The following is a 15885-nucleotide window of genomic DNA, read 5'->3' on the forward strand; positions in this document are numbered from 1 at the left end:
AGACTAAAATCAATATTTCAGAGCTATTGGAATAGTCAGTTTTAGCATATGAGATCATTCGACTGAAGTTTTTGTTCGATGGCCAATTTAAACCAGTGAAGGCTTCAAAATACAAAATTGGCTCTAAAGACCAAACAAACTGTCCGATAACCAAACTGTCAGTCCCAACAAGTTATAAATGACTTGGGGTAGCTATAGGAAAGCTCTAAATGGTGAAAATGAGAAGAAATATAGAAAATGACCTAGAGGGTCATTATAGCTTTAGCGAAGGTCGTTGAAGCAATCAGGCTTGCCACCTGGGGTTGCTAAAGCGAAGCCCATTCCGCTAATCAATCCTTGTCCGCTTTAGCAATAACCGCTTAAGTGGTACCTAGATGGCCATTAAATGTCTTATTTGCCTGATTTTCACCCCATTTTCTTACAAGTATCAAGAGTTTAAACCCTAAAGAGTGTGAAAAAATGGGGGAATAATTATTAGGAGATTGTAGGATGATTGTGAGATCGGATTGATCATTTCTTCACCGAATTCTTGATAAGTTTGAGCTTGATCATTTTTTCATGAATTCTTGATAAGTTAACATTTAATTCTTTGGTTGATTCTTTTATTTATTCCCAAAATCACTCGATTATTGTTGGGTTGATTTTAGTGTCATTTGATCTCGGTATTTGCCCATTCTTGAGGGTAAATGATCCTTAAGCATAGAGGAACGTGTTGACAGTTTCGAAAGTGTAATTTCGTAAGCGAGCCCCATATAGAATTTTTACATAATTTTGGATCTGAAGCATAAAAAATGCAATATGGGTAGCATTGTTCTCGTATTGATATTAGATTATTATTTTGATAGCATGGAATCGATAGAAAGCTTCTCAAAAGGAAAAATCGACGAATTAATGGATTTCATCATATTTTAGGTTTACCTTTCTCATAGATTGCGCTAATAGTATATTTATGATAATGTGTTAGATGTGGGTTGGAATTTAGGACTTCTAGTTACTCCCTCCGTTTTAAAAAGAATGATCTAGTTTGACTTGGCACGGAGTTTAAGAAAGTAAAGAAGACTTTTGATTTTTGTAGTCCTAAATTAAAGTTGTATCAAATCTACCAAAATGCCCTTCAGTCTTGTGGTCTTAAGCATGCGACATGTAAAGTCAAAATTAAAGTATTATCAAAAATGAAAAACGGTCATTCATTTTGAAACAAACTAAAAAGGAAAGTAGGTCATTCTTTTTTAAATGGAGGCAGTACAATTTAGTGTGAATTGGACTATTTAGCCTATTAAAGGTCGCAATTTGGCATAATTGACTTAGCTACTTACTTTTTACGTAGAATTGCTATCTTAGGACTGAAATATGGCTTATTTAATATCTAGTAGTGAAATTAGATACCTTAGCCTAGTTTAGGGTAGAAATTTCCTTAGAATGGATTTTGGGAATTAGAAGTGAGCCTCTCCGACCCGCCTTAGGCCAAGAGTACTATTAGCTCCTTGTAGACTTAATGAATACGTTACATCATCTAAATTTATATTCTAGAGCTTGAGGAGAGTTAGATTCATGATACTTTATTTTATATTAGTACTTGAAAGAGGATATGAGTTTCGATTCGAGTACGACAATTTATGATATTAAGATCAGTTCGATTCTGGCATTATTCATGACATGAGTTTCGATTAGGTTCGACAAAAGATGATATGAATTTTGGTTTAAGTCCGACATGAAGAGGTTATTTATGACGGTTATGGAACCAATTTGGGTTTGGTGTTTACGATATGGAAGGATCTACAATTATGATTTCAAGATACGGCTAACTAGTACAATTTCGATTATTACTTCTCCTGATTGAACTCTCCGGAATTATGGGGGCTCACGTTGGATTATTTACTCTATTGCACCTTCTGGCTTATGGGAGCCAACTTTGTAGTGATAACTATGTTTTCCTTAATATTACTGTTTCGATTATTTATTTACTGTATTTGAAGCATTATTCCATGTTTTTTCTCTTACCTTGTCTTAGCTTATTTATCTTGCATTTATATTATGATTTAGCTCAGTCGGTCGATGATGTCTACTGGGTATCCGTAGCTTTGATACTCATACTACACTTCTGTACCTTTTGGTGCAGATCCGAGCACTAGTTGTTGTTGTTATCGTTGAAATTGGTGTTGTTCAGAGTTCGAAGACAGAGAGAGCTCTCAAAGCCGGAGTTGACATTTTCTCCCTCTATTTTTGCTAGTCTTTCCAGTTTCGAGACTATTGTATATTGACTTGACAGTACTTGTATTCTTTTGAATTAAAGGCTCTTGCACCGACACTACTAGACTGTGGGATGTTATTCTCTTAATTCTCTTTCGTTATATTATTATTTCATAATTTATTACTTGTAGGTCTTTTACTTGTACATTTCGGCATTTATGCTATTTTCCACCATACTAACCCATTAATTATAGCTCCGAACTACGATTTGACTAACTATTAGGATGCAGCATTTCCAAGTAATCTATCATTATATAGACATAAATCTTCATATAATCATCCAAACCATTGTGGCCAACAAAAGGTTCCAAAAAAGGAAAATCGGAAACAAGGGAAAAGTTATAAAATCGAGGGGACAAGGCTAACCGATCACAATCACTACTTCCGATCAACCAGCAAATCGTCATTAAGAAACTACTAATACAAACTTGATATAGCAGAGACTGACAGAAGATACCACTGTCATACCTGATAAAAAGGAACTACAACAACATACCCATACTTGATAAAACAGAGACTGACAGACGATACCACATCATACCTGATAAAAAAGGAACTACAACATACCCATACCCATTGTAATCCCACAAGTGGGGTTTGCGCATAGGATGTACGCAGGCCTTACTTTCACAGGGTAGAGTGATTGTTTCCGATAGACCCTCAACCTAAAAGAAATGTAACTGATGCAGGAACTAAGAAAAAGAGAACAAAATAGCAAATGTATAAAACGAGTGTAGCAACACATTAATAAGGAAATTAGTACTATACAAATATATTTCAACAAGGAGCATTAGACAATAAGAAAAGGTGGTGGAAATTTCACCAATGATAACATTATTTTTTTTGGACAGCTCCCAGCAAAGATCGTACTTTGAAGTAACGCAACAACACAGGAGTAAAGAGTGAAAGCTTTTCCAGCAGCTTTTTCATTTTCTACCAAATGCTTAGTAATATCGGCTGTGGCCCTATGTATCAATAATCATTTCAGTGAGAATTAGCGGTGAGGAAGAACACCTAATAATTACATGGTGTGTTATTCACAAATATGACAATGTCACAGAGGTGATTCCTTCCATTGTAGCCTGTTAAGGCCGTCCACTATTGCCCTGCGAAATGCACCATTGTGGAGAAGGAAGGATGAAACATGCCCTCCTCTAACCCATCTAACTTCTGAGCCAGGCCAAGCTTTTTCAAGCTCTAGCACTGAGTGCCTTGGAATATAGCCATCATCCTGAAAAAAGAACATTCATGAGATACCGTGTGGTTATGAACCCTTAAAGTAGAAATTAAATGAGAGCTATGAACTCTAGTCCAACAAAGCAACCAATGTTTGTATGCATTCATCCACTGCTCCTGTATATAAATGTTCATTGGATGTATAAACAACTTCAATCAGTAGGTTCATATTAAGTAGAAGATTTCAGTATATTTTTTGTTTACAACTATCAAAAAGCTATGCAATCAATTCCACATTACATTCAAAGTTTCCTTCAAAGTATAGTTGTTATCATGTAAACTTTTTCCCAGACAAGGTGATATAGAGTACATAGGGTCCCAGTATTCAAAGGAAAGTTTCATGTTTGTTCTTCAGCTGGAGCCATATGTTATATGTGTGATTGAGGTCATAATATAAAAATTCGACATGAACCCTAAAGAGACACTTTTCATCTTTGACGGCGCAGATCTTATAAGAGAGGAAGATAGCTCTAGACCTGCAAAATCATAGCCTCAACTTCAAAATGAGGAAGCTCAATGGGCTTTCAAGATTGCACCAGTGCACAACACCAATAAATCAAATGATGGTGGAGTCCAAGCTCAAATTGCTTGCATAAATAGTGGTTTAATGAAAAAATCGACAAGGTAGCTCAGCAAGGAGCCTCGTGAGATGGAAGTCTCAACTCTTACAACTGGTTCCATAAGAAGGAAGAATCTACCTGATGGTGCTCTAAATAGCATCCCGATTCACCTTTTCACCGTGGCCATCTTAGACTCTTACCATTACCACTGGGGTATGATCTCAAGGCGAAAAAAAGATCAAGATGACATATTAAGCTTACATACTTTACATTATGTCATTAAGAGAATTCCTTCTTTATCAGGAAACTATCTGATATGGTTTAAGATCAAACTGCTGAACAGAAAATTATACTCTACTTGTAAGCAACTCTGCCCCCACCGCTCACACAGATGAAACAATGTGGAATCCCAATTAAAAAAAAAAAAAAAAAAAGAATAGTTGGACAATGGTTCTGCTAATATTCAATTAGTACTTTCGCTACTAAACAAAGATTAGTTTGATTACCGACATGACAAAGAAGAGTCAATTAGAAATGGTGAGAAAATACATTTCTTCTTTTTTAAACTGGTAACTTAAAGAGAATATACATTTGATTGGCAAGAACAAACATGCTTGATATGGAATTCACATCAATCGGAGTCAGATGGAGCAGCCAAATGCTCCAGGCCTTCCTAAGTAAACCACACCATGCAAAGATTGAGATCTAGCACTTACTGTGGCGGCAACAAATATTACAGCACGGGGATCTTTTGGAATTGGAAACCGTGTAACATCTGTGAGAGACAACACATTCCGCATCCGTTCTTTCACTTCCTCAAGAGTCATTGAAGCCTCCGGCATCGAAAGATCATCTCTCAGTGCTTCCCATGCAGTTGCATGCTTTAATATCCCTTCACAGAATGCCACAACAGCAGAATGTGGAGAAAGAAAAGGGAGTGTAGCAATAGGTGTTGGGTGCAATGATCCAACCATAGCAGCATGTACTCCTCCTAGATATTATCAAAGAAAAAAAAAATCGTCACACAAGGTCAAGGAAAATTTCCTTGTAAAGATATGAATTTTATGCATGTTCTGTGATCTGTCAAATATGAACTATAGATAAATTATATTCATGTGCACAATGTTTGGATACACATATTGGTATCTTTATGCAATCTCCTTTATTTCAGATGAGAGTATACATCAAAAAGTAGAGAGAACACAGTAGCCAAATTTAAGAAATTACAATGATGAAAAAAAAAAATTTCTTTTTTAGAATATTAACTTTCAATGAGGAAAAAGGTTATACACCTTTGTTTTGATAATTAACAGGTCGGACAGCATAACATGTATTTATCCAAAAAAGGAAAGGTTCTTACTAATTCTTCCTATAGTGACTGCATAGCCCATTCTACCCATCTCATTGACAACAAATCTCTTTGCCAGCTTCAATTTACTGAGACTCTAAATTTTTTCCCAACGTAGACAAAGCTTTAGAATTTTTCGAATAGGATCAGCTTCAACTGTTCAAAAGCATTCCATATGCTTATGCATCGATACACACTTTGGCACTAGATGCACACATAAAACTCAATCCACTAGAGATCTTTCTCATCTATTTCACACACAATCACAGACAAAAACCAAAATAATATTTTTCCAAACTAGATAACAAGTCAAACTAGGTTGAATTGTTCAAGGACCAAATAATATATTCATATTTAAATGTATAAAAAGATGGTGACTTGGGATTTACAAACCATAAAAGATAGATTTTTCAGTGGAGCTTATGCCTTACCCATGCTAAGTCCACATATACCCATCTTTCCGAAACCTGCTTCACAGTCCAACCAATGTAAAAGACTTTGGGCTTCTTCAATGGTGGCTCGTCCTAATAGCAGAAGGTCACTAACACATAACAGCTTTGACCCACGCTGCAGCAATGGACGTCTTTTTCCATAGAATGGGCTGCAGAACATGGGCGTGCTATAAGAACAAGAGGAAATGTATATTCAAAGAACCAAAAGGATAAAATTTAAAAAACCTAAGACATTACTTTGTGGAATTAATTGTTACCTCTCAAGCACCATAGTTGCTATATTTTCCTTCAGCAATGGACCGCCAAGACGCAATCTTCGCTCAAAAGTATGATCTCCAGTACCTATAGATGGAAAAATTAAAAAAATAAGAACTCAACAGTTTAGAGTCGGAGTTGGTTAGGAAAATGATATCAGGAATGCATTTTCAACAGTTCTAGATATGTAAGACAAACCTAAAAACTTTGGTCTTTTCTCCTCTGTCATTTTTAAATTGAATAACTTTTGCATAGTTGTGATTCATCTGTTTGGAAGCAGCTATAGCTTCTATTTAAAATCCTTCCAACCAGTAGATGATAAAGAAAGGACATTATAGTTGGACTACATTATGAGAAAAGAAAGGAAGGGAGAACAGTAATTTCTTCAATTGAAAATTGCTTCATGAGAAAGCTACAGTGATTTTGCCTTGTCACCTGTTATGTAACTAACTCAATTGGAATTGTGACTACGAATTTATAATGGAACTGAGTTTTATTGATAACAACCAACGATTACAATCAACGAATAAGGAAACGCTAAGCTATACTTCACTGTGAATCGGCAACTTCCACCATGGATACATATAGTAAAGCTTAGAATGAAGTAATGAAGGAGAAGATAGAGCAGAAGAGAAAGAAGAAGGTTCTAGAAGATTAGAATTCTGATCAATTTCATAACTACCGATCCCAATTTTTGGTAAGGCTATTTATAGAATTGGTTGAGTTGGTGTTGAGCTGGCTGCCTTAATAATTGGGCTAATCTCCACCGTTGTTTTATTATTATCTCCACCGTTCCTTGTAAAATATCTATTGATCTCATTTCTCTTTTTCACGATTATTCAATTGGCGTATGCAGACATAACAACTTTGGGTCATTACAATCCTTCCCGCTTGAAATTGACCTTGTCCTCGAGGTCAAGGATGGTGCATTCGACCGTGATAATGGTTGGTTCTTACTAGTCTACAACAGGGAGAACTGAACACCCACAAAATTGATTTACCCGATTTCCATTATGCCCTTCTCTCTCCTCTAATATGTATATATAACCACCTTGCCATGTGGCATCATCATGACCCTTGCACCTTATTTAAACTAGAGTAATCTCAGCCCTTTATTCTCAATCTCTCACGTTTTTATTTGCTTTCTATTCCTGACTTAATCCAAACAACTACATTTGGTCGACTATTATTGAGATCATAACACACCCTCCTCCTTCAAATGATCCTTGTTCTCAAGGATCAAAATCAATACCTGGAAATTTTGAAGCATTCAAACTGCAGAACTAAAACCACCAGGATCAAAAGGAAGTTGCGAACACTGTTCTCCAAGATGAGCATATATGAATTGATTATCTCTGAATATATCTTGTGGCACGGAGGATCGACTATATGCGTCCCAGATAAAAGCTTTTCCCCCTTTCGTAATGGTTATCTTAGCAGGAAAGGCCATCTTTTGTTGACACGAATGTGGCTCTCTGTTCAACTCTATAATCACTTGGTGCAGAAACATTAAAGTTTCTCTAGAATCATTCAAGCAATAAAACTTCTTCATGAATTTGCTCCTATTCTCCAGGCTAATCAATACACCACCCAGCTCTACCCCATCAAAGAAAGTCCATAGAACCTGTATAATATCAAACCAATTGCAAATGTGTAAGACTAAGGTATATCCAAGCCATGAATTGACTTGGGTAATTCCATTCATTCGTCTGTACTTTCGTAGCTCGTCAAGGAGTATACTATGAATGGAAATGTGAAGCTGAAACTTTATGGAAATCAGAAACAGATGGCCAACTATACCAAATATGGATTCCACATGCCACACAAAATAGCCACTCCTTCGAGGAACCACAGAGAGTCCAGCGACACTTGAATCTATAACCATGAACTCAATACTAATTCCCAAAACCCAACGCAGAAATGTGTCCTTCACAAGTAAGAAAGTCTGTACATATGCCTCAGGTTGCAATTGTAGCATGTGGAGGTGTCCAAGGGTTACAATGAACAAGTTTTCTCCGAAATCAAAGGGAAATTGATTCAAAGTACTTTGGTCATTGGACGAGGAATCAATATGACAAGATAATATCTAAATGATCTCCTTGAGATCATCCACAACTATGATTGAATAATGTCTTGTGGTTCCAAGAAATGGGGTAAGCAAACTACAACCCGGATCAAATGGAAAGTCCAATCTGAATTGATCAGGTGGAAGTTGATACAAGCATAAAGGAATAGAATACCCTAGATGAAACAAAAGCTTTAAGAATTTAATAATATGCAGCAATTTGTTTCCACCCATGAGCAAGAGGTCACCCCAATTGGTTGGAATTTCAAACACTTCATTTTTAGCTAGAAACTTGGAATTATCCAAAATATCAACTATAGACATCTTTGCTTTCGAAATCGGAGGTTTGGCCAATAAGTGCCAATTCGTAAAATCAAATTGATAAGGCATCTGACTCACATATGCAACAAAGAATAATTGAGCACTACCTAAAGCATCTTCATCAACTTCTTTTTCCATGAACAATGGATCAAGACACCAATCCGCTGATTTCATAGCAAATGTTGGTAGCTTTGCTTCAGCATCTACAACATGCAGAAAAGGAATGACAGTGGAATAACTGAAAAGCAAAACTCGACTGAATGAATGCACACCCAACTTTATCCAATCGAGGAATGACAAGAAAACCTTCCCCGTAAGAGGGGCAAAACATGCTGTCAAACTATGCCTTTCTAGCTTTATATCAAATAGATTTTCACCAAACTCTATGTCAAGCATACATCCATTGCATGGTAGATCGTCGAGATCCATCAATTTCAGTGTTGTATCCTCATCATCAAGAACATGAAGTCGTGAATATAGACTTAAGTCCACAATCTCGATCTCTGTAGTGTTTTTATTGTGGATGGATTGAAGTTCAACTAGAATTTTATACTCTACCCATTGAGGACATTCGTCAAACACCTGATCCTCATTGTATCCTAAATTGATCTCACTGTTCTTTCCAATAGCATGGTTGCAAGAACCCACCGCAGCTTCGTTGTCCCCTTCATTCAATTCCTCCGAACAGACATTAAGACAAAAATAGCATTGGCAATCAACACTACATAAACACCCATAAACGCAAGAGTTACATTGGCAGTCAACACTGCCTATGCAACCCGCACACCACCTCTGAAATTGTTTTAAATCCACAACTATTCCTGAAATTCCATTCATAGGGGCACTCCTATTGGCATTTTTTCGTTCAACCAATTCAGACAAAGTTGATGATTCCACAAACATCTTGTTCGAATTACTACACACAGTCGAGACAGGTTCGCTTCTCTGATACCAGTTGTTATGTAACTAACTCAATTGGAATTGTGAATACGAATTTATAATGGAACGGAGTTTTATTGATAACAACCAACGATTACAATCAACGAATAAGGAAACGCTAAGCTAGACTTCACTGTGAATTTGCAACTTTCACCATGGATACATATAGTAAAGCTTAGAATGAAGTAATGAAGGAGGAGATAGAGAAAAAGAGAAAGAAGAAGGTTCTAGAAGATTAGACAAGGAGAATTCTGCTCAATTTCATAACTGCCGATGCCGATCCCAATTTCTGTTAAGGCTATTTATAGAATTGATTGAGTTGGTGCTGAGCTGGCTGCCTTAATAATTGGGCTAACCTCCACCGTTGTTTTATTATTATCTCCACCATTCCTTGTAAAATATCAGCTGATCTCATTCTCTTTTTCACGATTATTCAATTGGCGCATGCAGACATAACAACTTTGGGTCATTACATCACCCAAGGGTTTGTTGAAATCTTAACAGATGGCAGTTCCTGTATCTGCATAGAAAGCTGGTATTGTTTAGAAAACAAATAATAGGAGTTGGCTAAAGGATAATACAATATAAGGGAGCTTTACATAAAGCCGTGCATTCAGGTTGACCCCTTTCGATCCTACAAGCCACGAGATCATCTTTGCTGCTGCCCTGGAACTGTAGAAGATGAAGGGTGGAAAGGTTCATAACAGACTCCCAACATAAGACAGGGTGGAAAGGTTTGGTATTAACCTGATGTCCATATGTTGCTGCTGCCCTGGAACTAGTAGAAGACCAAGAGGAGAAACAGCTGAGCACATTTTTATCTCTGGCCATTTTGTAGAACAAAGCTGGGGCATCAATAAAAGGAGATCCTCCCTGGGAAACATCTTACGTGCCGTTTGGAACTTCAAAGACAGAAACTCCATAGCTTCCTTTACTCTTAAAGTCATACCATCTATCATTCTTTCGGAGCTAAGGAGGTCTAGATGTAGTGCTAAATATGATGATGAAAATCTCTCTTTGAGCAGGTCCACTACTCTTATTAACTTCAACATCAGTCAGCTCACTAAACCTCAGTTTCCCAACTATCCAATCCCTGATAATTAGAATGGTATCTGTCAACTGATGGACTTGAAACTTCTGAAAAATATATCTATTGCAGTCTCTTGGATCAAATCTCACCATCCCTTTATGAAGCTTAATACAAATGGCTCTTGTATTGAAGGGAACTGCAGAGGAGTTGGAGTGGTGAGGGACAAGGCTAGCAAGTTATCGCTTTATGTCTAACACTTGGAAGAGGGAACAGTAATCTGACTGAAGCTGCATCATTCTCTTTGGTCTCAATTGGTGCACTCAGAATGATCTCAGGATGCTTATTTGGTGAAATTGATTCTCTTCTGAATCCAAGGGTACTGGACAAGACCTTGGAGATTTGAAGACATTTCCAATATGATTATGCTCTTGATGGGTTCCGACCAAGTCACTACCAACCACTTCTTTAGGGAAGCCGGAAGCCAACAAAGTTGCCGACAGGTTAGCATCACTGAGCCACACCACTGATGATTCCGGTATCTATACTAACTTTAATGCCTTGACAAGACAGATTAAAGGCCTTCTTAACACTGATAGAGGAAACTTCAATCTTTCCTAGTCGGGAGGAGAAAACATGGTGCTTTCAGCTATGATCCACCTTGAAGTAACGACTCTATTGCCACTTGCATGTACAAAAATTTTTGCTCATAGCCTAGACTGGTTTACTAGTATCTCATTGGTTTCAAGAAGGAAAGGTTTAGTTGTCCTTCAAATGTATCTATAGGCAGTGGCAATAGAATCATTTAATTTAAAAGAAGAGTTAAAGATCAGGCCATCACCACCTCATGGCGTCATCGCCTCAAACATTACATGTTTTAACTTGAATATACATTAGACGACACTGAAACACCTAGCTTTCCATCCCCATATAAATAGCACAAGCAGATAAAAATTAAAATCCAACTGCTCCTACTATTTGGGTATCAATCTACTACAGAAACAATGAGCATTAATCTCAAAACTGCAGCTAGATTTGTCTATCATGGAGAATCAATCAATGAATCAATCAAATAGGCATCAATAGAAAATTAGTAGGCATTGAGTATAGAGAGAATATAACAAAATAAGGTCCAAATAAATGTACAGACAACAAAATTGAAACCAAAAATCAGGGAAGAGAGAAAAGGGGAATAGCAGATTACCAGCAAGATGAACCACACAGGCCATCTTATGAGGAGGCGTAGATTTGGGCGCCAGAAAAGCAACCCTTGCAATGTGACTCTCAGGAGGCAATGCACTAAGCAGCTGCTCATCACAAGGAGTCCTAAAAACCCCTTCTCTCAGAGTAGCTGATTGAGATTCCCAAACAGTTTTCCAAACAGGTTGTACCAATGAGGGAGGCCAATTCTGGCCTTGTAGATCGAGGAACAACTGCTTAATCATTCTTTCTAAAAGCTCAAGCTTTGTACCTCCCCATCCACTAGAAAAGAAAGGTGGGCTTATTTTTGTTCTGTGCACAAACGCACCATAAACGTGGTCCAATACATAATGGAGCATTCCAAGATTAACTGTCACCATCTTCTTTCAACCAAAATTATACCAATCTGAGGCAAACCCACATAAGAAAACACAGCTTTCAGCTAAAAGGTATCAACTTTTACCTCGAATTATGTGTTCTGTACGCAGGAATTAAAATCCCCCGTAAGCCCTTTATCAAAAACAGATCCTAACTAAACGATAAATAAAATTTCACCGCGTTGAACAAAAATTCATAGGAGAAAAACCAAGAGAATAGACCATTGAATCAACACTGCACTACAGTAAAAAAGAACTTGTAGAGCGAAAAAAAAGGGTTATGATAGGCGAAAGCCAAGCAGGGTGATTTGAGAGAAACAGATAAAGAGCCTTACAGCCAGTTTGGACGGTGGTTTACATGGTATGGTATGGTTACAATAGAACCATGTATATTTTTGTGGTTTTTTAAAAATGGTGATATGTTACTATTTTATGATGAAATGAAGCAATTCAACCACCAAATTGGTGGTGTCCCATGATTTTCATTTTTCTTTTCTAACTATATATTTATATAATTTTTTTTAATCCTATTTTATTCTTATCAATAAAATACATGCTAAGATTATGCATTTGTTAATAAGATTGAAGATTGCAAGACTTCATGTTAACAATATAAAAATTCAAAGAGCTAGAAAAATGATCACAGTTATTTAATAGTAGTAGTTTTTAATGCCAATAAAAACTCAATTCAATCAAAAAAAATTGAAAACTGAAATGGAGGGAAACAAAGTGAATGCACAAAAAGCATATACATAGGAAGCGATTTTTGAACTCTAAGATACATACATGTATACCAATTGTTTTATTGATTGGGAAGTACTTCCCGATTGCATTAGTTTACGTTCGTCAAACCTTTATTTAGCAAATACCCTTGTGAATTTGGCGTCTTAAAAGGATCATCGAGTAGCCATGAGAAGAATCAAGAAAGAAAGGACAACTGGTTACGCTAGCATTGATATGGATAAAAGAGTTAATATCTCAAATGTATTACAATTAGGGGCATTTTAGTAAATTTACCTGTTACCATACAGTACCATACCATCAAATCAAACAAAAAATCTATTATTAAACCGCAGTGAACGATACAGTCCATCCAAATATGGTACTGTACCATACCATACTATACCATACCATACTACACCATACCATACATTATGAAACTATGGCAAACCACCATTCAAATAGGCTGTTAGGATCTTGGGCAGCGACGAAGAACTACGGGAGGAGAAACCGGTGTGACTTGAGAAATTTTGGTTTGGGACGCGTTTGGCATAAGAATTTTTCGCTTTTTCTCAGAAAATTATTTTACTATAGCGAAAATTGGAGTGTTTGGACTGTGGATATTAAAATTTCAAATTCAATTTTTCATTATTTTTAATTTTTTTTATTCTTTTGCAACTTCAATTTTAACTTTAGTTATTGTTACAAATGATTTTATTTTTTATTTTTATGAAAACATTTTACTAATTCCAACCAACAACCTGAGTTAAATATCTAAATACCACATTGTCCACTTCTTTTTACTTTTATCGATAAAAGACTTTAAAATTGAAGGCAACTTCAATTTGTTTTTTTTTTCTTCAAAATCTCTCATGATACAATAGAATTTTAATTTGTGCATTTTTGTGATTCTTTCTGCAACACCAACAATAAAGGCAACATTATTGTCTCCTCTCATATTTGATTGTATCTTGTAGGTAAATTAATTAAATTGGTGATTTTTATATTTAAAATTATATTTTTTTAAAAAGGTAAAATGACCTTCTGAACCCCTGTACTATGTGGGTTTTGTAAGTTGGACACTTCTTCTTACATGTTTGTCATCTAGACCCCTAAATCCACTAAAAAGCAACATTTTAAATATTTTTTGGGTGAGTGTAACATACTCTCGCCACATCAGCTGCCATGTCAGCTTCCACGTCATTTTTAAATATAAAAAATATTAAATATTAAAATAAATAAATTAATTTAAAAAAATCCCTTCCCCTCCCCCTTTTCCTCTTTTCCTCCCTCTTCCCTTTTCTTTCTCTTTCACCGATTCTTATTCTCTCTCTCTCTTTCTTTTGCTTTTTTTTATACTCTCTCTTTTCTCCTTCCTCTTCTTCTACTCTCTCTCTCTTCTCCTTCTTCTTTTCTTTATAAACCACAATTAATATATTATACTTCCAATAAATAAAAAAAGCAATTAAAATTATTAGATTTTATAATTTTTTTTCATATGAATTCAAAATCCATTGATCGTGTTTAGCTATTTGGTGTGAAATTTTAAATTTTTTTGTTAGCAGATGATTCCATGGTAAAATTGAAATGCAATTGAATTTTTTTTCGAATTAATTCCATGGTGTTTGATTTGAATTAATTCCATATTTTTTTTATCAAATCTTACCCAAAAACTGAAATTTAACACAAAAATTGACCAAAGCTACTAATGAACTTCTAAGAGAAATTTTTTTGTAATGGGATTTTATAATATTGGGGTTCTTAATAGAATTTTGTAATATTATGGGCTGGGATAAGGGAGTGAAGGAATGCTGGTGTGGTGGTGGTTGTGTTACTTGGGGGAAGGTGAAAGACGAAGTGAGGGATGAGGAGAGGGTGGAAGATAAGAAGATGGTGGGGGACAGAGAGGGTGCTGGATGGAGGACGAGAATGTTGGTGGACTGGTGGATGGGGTGAGGGACAGTGGTGATGGTGGATGGGGTGGGAGATGGTGGTGACTGGTGAATGGGGTGGGGGACGGTGGTGACTGGCGGATGGGGTGAGGGATGGTGGTGACTGGTGGATGCGCGGTGGGGATGGTGGGAGAGGGGGTAGGGTGATGGACAGGATTGGGTGTGGGGGAGAGCCTTTATTTTGAAATATATTTTTTAGTTTTTAAAAATAGTTTTACATTTAAAAAGCTGAAAAATATTAAATTTTTAAAAAAATATTATTTTTAAAATTTTTAAAAATATTTTTAAAGTTAAAAAACTGAAAAAAATTGGGTGGGTGGAGGGGCTGGGACGGGGATGGGGGGTGGGGGAGTGGTTGGACTGGGAAGGGGGTGGGGGGTTTATTTTTATTTTAAAATTTATTATTTTTTAATTTTTTAAAATATTTTTAAATTTAAAACCCGAAAAAAATTAATTCTTGTTTTTATTTTTTAATTATTTTAATATAAAATTAGTAAAAATTTAACCCCCACTCGCACCCCAGACGATTGTAATCACTCTTCTCGTCTTAGTCAGCATTTTAATGCCACATAGACAAAGTCAACGGTCAAAGGGTTTAAAATATAGCCTTTTAGTGGTTTTAGGGGTTCAGATGACAAACATGTAAATAAAAGTGTCCAACTTACAAAACCGACACAATATAGGGGTCCAAAAGGTCATTTTTCCTTTAAAAAAAATGCAAAAACACACGATCAAACATAACTCAAACTCCAACTCCAATTTCAATTCCAACTCCAAAAAGTTTTTGTTTTCATGACCAAACGCTGATTTAGTATTATAATAATGTACTGAAGAAGACCCCTACATTGCCACAACTTTTATTTACGGGAAAAAAACACTGCATGATCATCTCAAAACAAATGGCCCAATTTTGGGCCATTGGACATGAGTGATCTATCGGTTCAATTTAATTTCAACAAATAATCATTTTTATTCCAATAATTTCATTTCCAGCCCCTTCTCACGCCTCTCTTGCTCTCTACTCTCTCTTTTTTTGTGCTACTATTTTTTTTGTTTTTCACTACTTTTTTTTAAGAAAAAAAAAAGATCTACTCTTTTAATTGTTTCTCTCCACTACTTCTCTAATAAGCCCTTTAATTCTCTGTCTCGTATTGAATATCTTCTTTTTATCATTATACCAAGT

The 15885-nt window shown here is 36.1% G+C and overlaps 2 protein-coding genes across 5 annotated transcripts; both read right to left on the reverse strand.

Annotated features, from left to right (window-relative positions):
* Positions 1–2969: 2969 nt before the first annotated feature.
* LOC107852278 (protein ABHD18) lies at positions 2970–12514 on the reverse strand. Of its 4 annotated transcripts, none has more exons than XM_047408435.1 (6): positions 11658–12437; positions 8595–8690; positions 6104–6188; positions 5826–6013; positions 4763–5037; positions 2970–3481 (listed from the first exon to the last, which is right to left on the reverse strand). In XM_047408435.1, the coding sequence occupies exons 1-6, from the start codon at positions 12031–12033 to the stop codon at positions 3305–3307; spliced, it is 1197 nt and encodes a 398-aa protein (XP_047264391.1). In that variant the 5' UTR covers positions 12034–12437; the 3' UTR covers positions 2970–3304. The 4 variants fall into 4 exon arrangements, with proteins under 4 accessions (XP_047264391.1, XP_047264392.1, XP_016552831.1 ...); XM_047408436.1 differs by having other exon boundaries at positions 5826–5995; positions 11658–12436; XM_016697345.2 differs by lacking the exon at positions 8595–8690 and having other exon boundaries at positions 5826–5995; positions 11658–12514.
* LOC107852280 lies at positions 9489–11658 on the reverse strand. The gene is made up of 3 exons (XM_016697347.2): positions 10174–11658; positions 10026–10098; positions 9489–9946 (listed from the first exon to the last, which is right to left on the reverse strand). The coding sequence occupies exons 1-3, from the start codon at positions 10476–10478 to the stop codon at positions 9896–9898; spliced, it is 429 nt and encodes a 142-aa protein (XP_016552833.1). The 5' UTR covers positions 10479–11658; the 3' UTR covers positions 9489–9895.
* Positions 12515–15885: the final 3371 nt, after the last annotated feature.

Source organism: Capsicum annuum, chromosome 3, assembly GCF_002878395.1.
Source record: "Capsicum annuum cultivar UCD-10X-F1 chromosome 3, UCD10Xv1.1, whole genome shotgun sequence".
In the NCBI taxonomy this organism is placed as follows: domain Eukaryota; kingdom Viridiplantae; phylum Streptophyta; class Magnoliopsida; order Solanales; family Solanaceae; genus Capsicum; species Capsicum annuum.

What these genes read in the sequence shown, in the direction of transcription:
- LOC107852278 (XM_047408435.1), bottom strand. Translation starts at nt 12,033, where the DNA reads ATGGTGACAGTTAATCTTGGAATGCTCCATTATGTATTGGACCACGTT. An exon ending in CTGTGTGGTTCATCTTGCTG is followed by an intron (nt 8,691 to 11,657) that starts GTAATCTGCTAT and finishes TGCATGTTGTAG; the next exon opens with ATGCTGAAGCAAAGCTACCA. An exon ending in AGTTGATGAAGATGCTTTAG is followed by an intron (nt 6,189 to 8,594) that starts GTAGTGCTCAAT and finishes TTCCATCTATAG; the next exon opens with GTACTGGAGATCATACTTTT.
- LOC107852280 (XM_016697347.2), bottom strand. Translation starts at nt 10,478, where the DNA reads ATGTTGAAGTTAATAAGAGTAGTGGACCTGCTCAAAGAGAGATTTTCA. An exon ending in CAGCAACATATGGACATCAG is followed by an intron (nt 10,099 to 10,173) that starts GTTAATACCAAA and finishes CATCTTCTACAG; the next exon opens with TTCCAGGGCAGCAGCAAAGA. An exon ending in ACCTGAATGCACGGCTTTAT is followed by an intron (nt 9,947 to 10,025) that starts GTAAAGCTCCCT and finishes CTTTCTATGCAG; the next exon opens with ATACAGGAACTGCCATCTGT.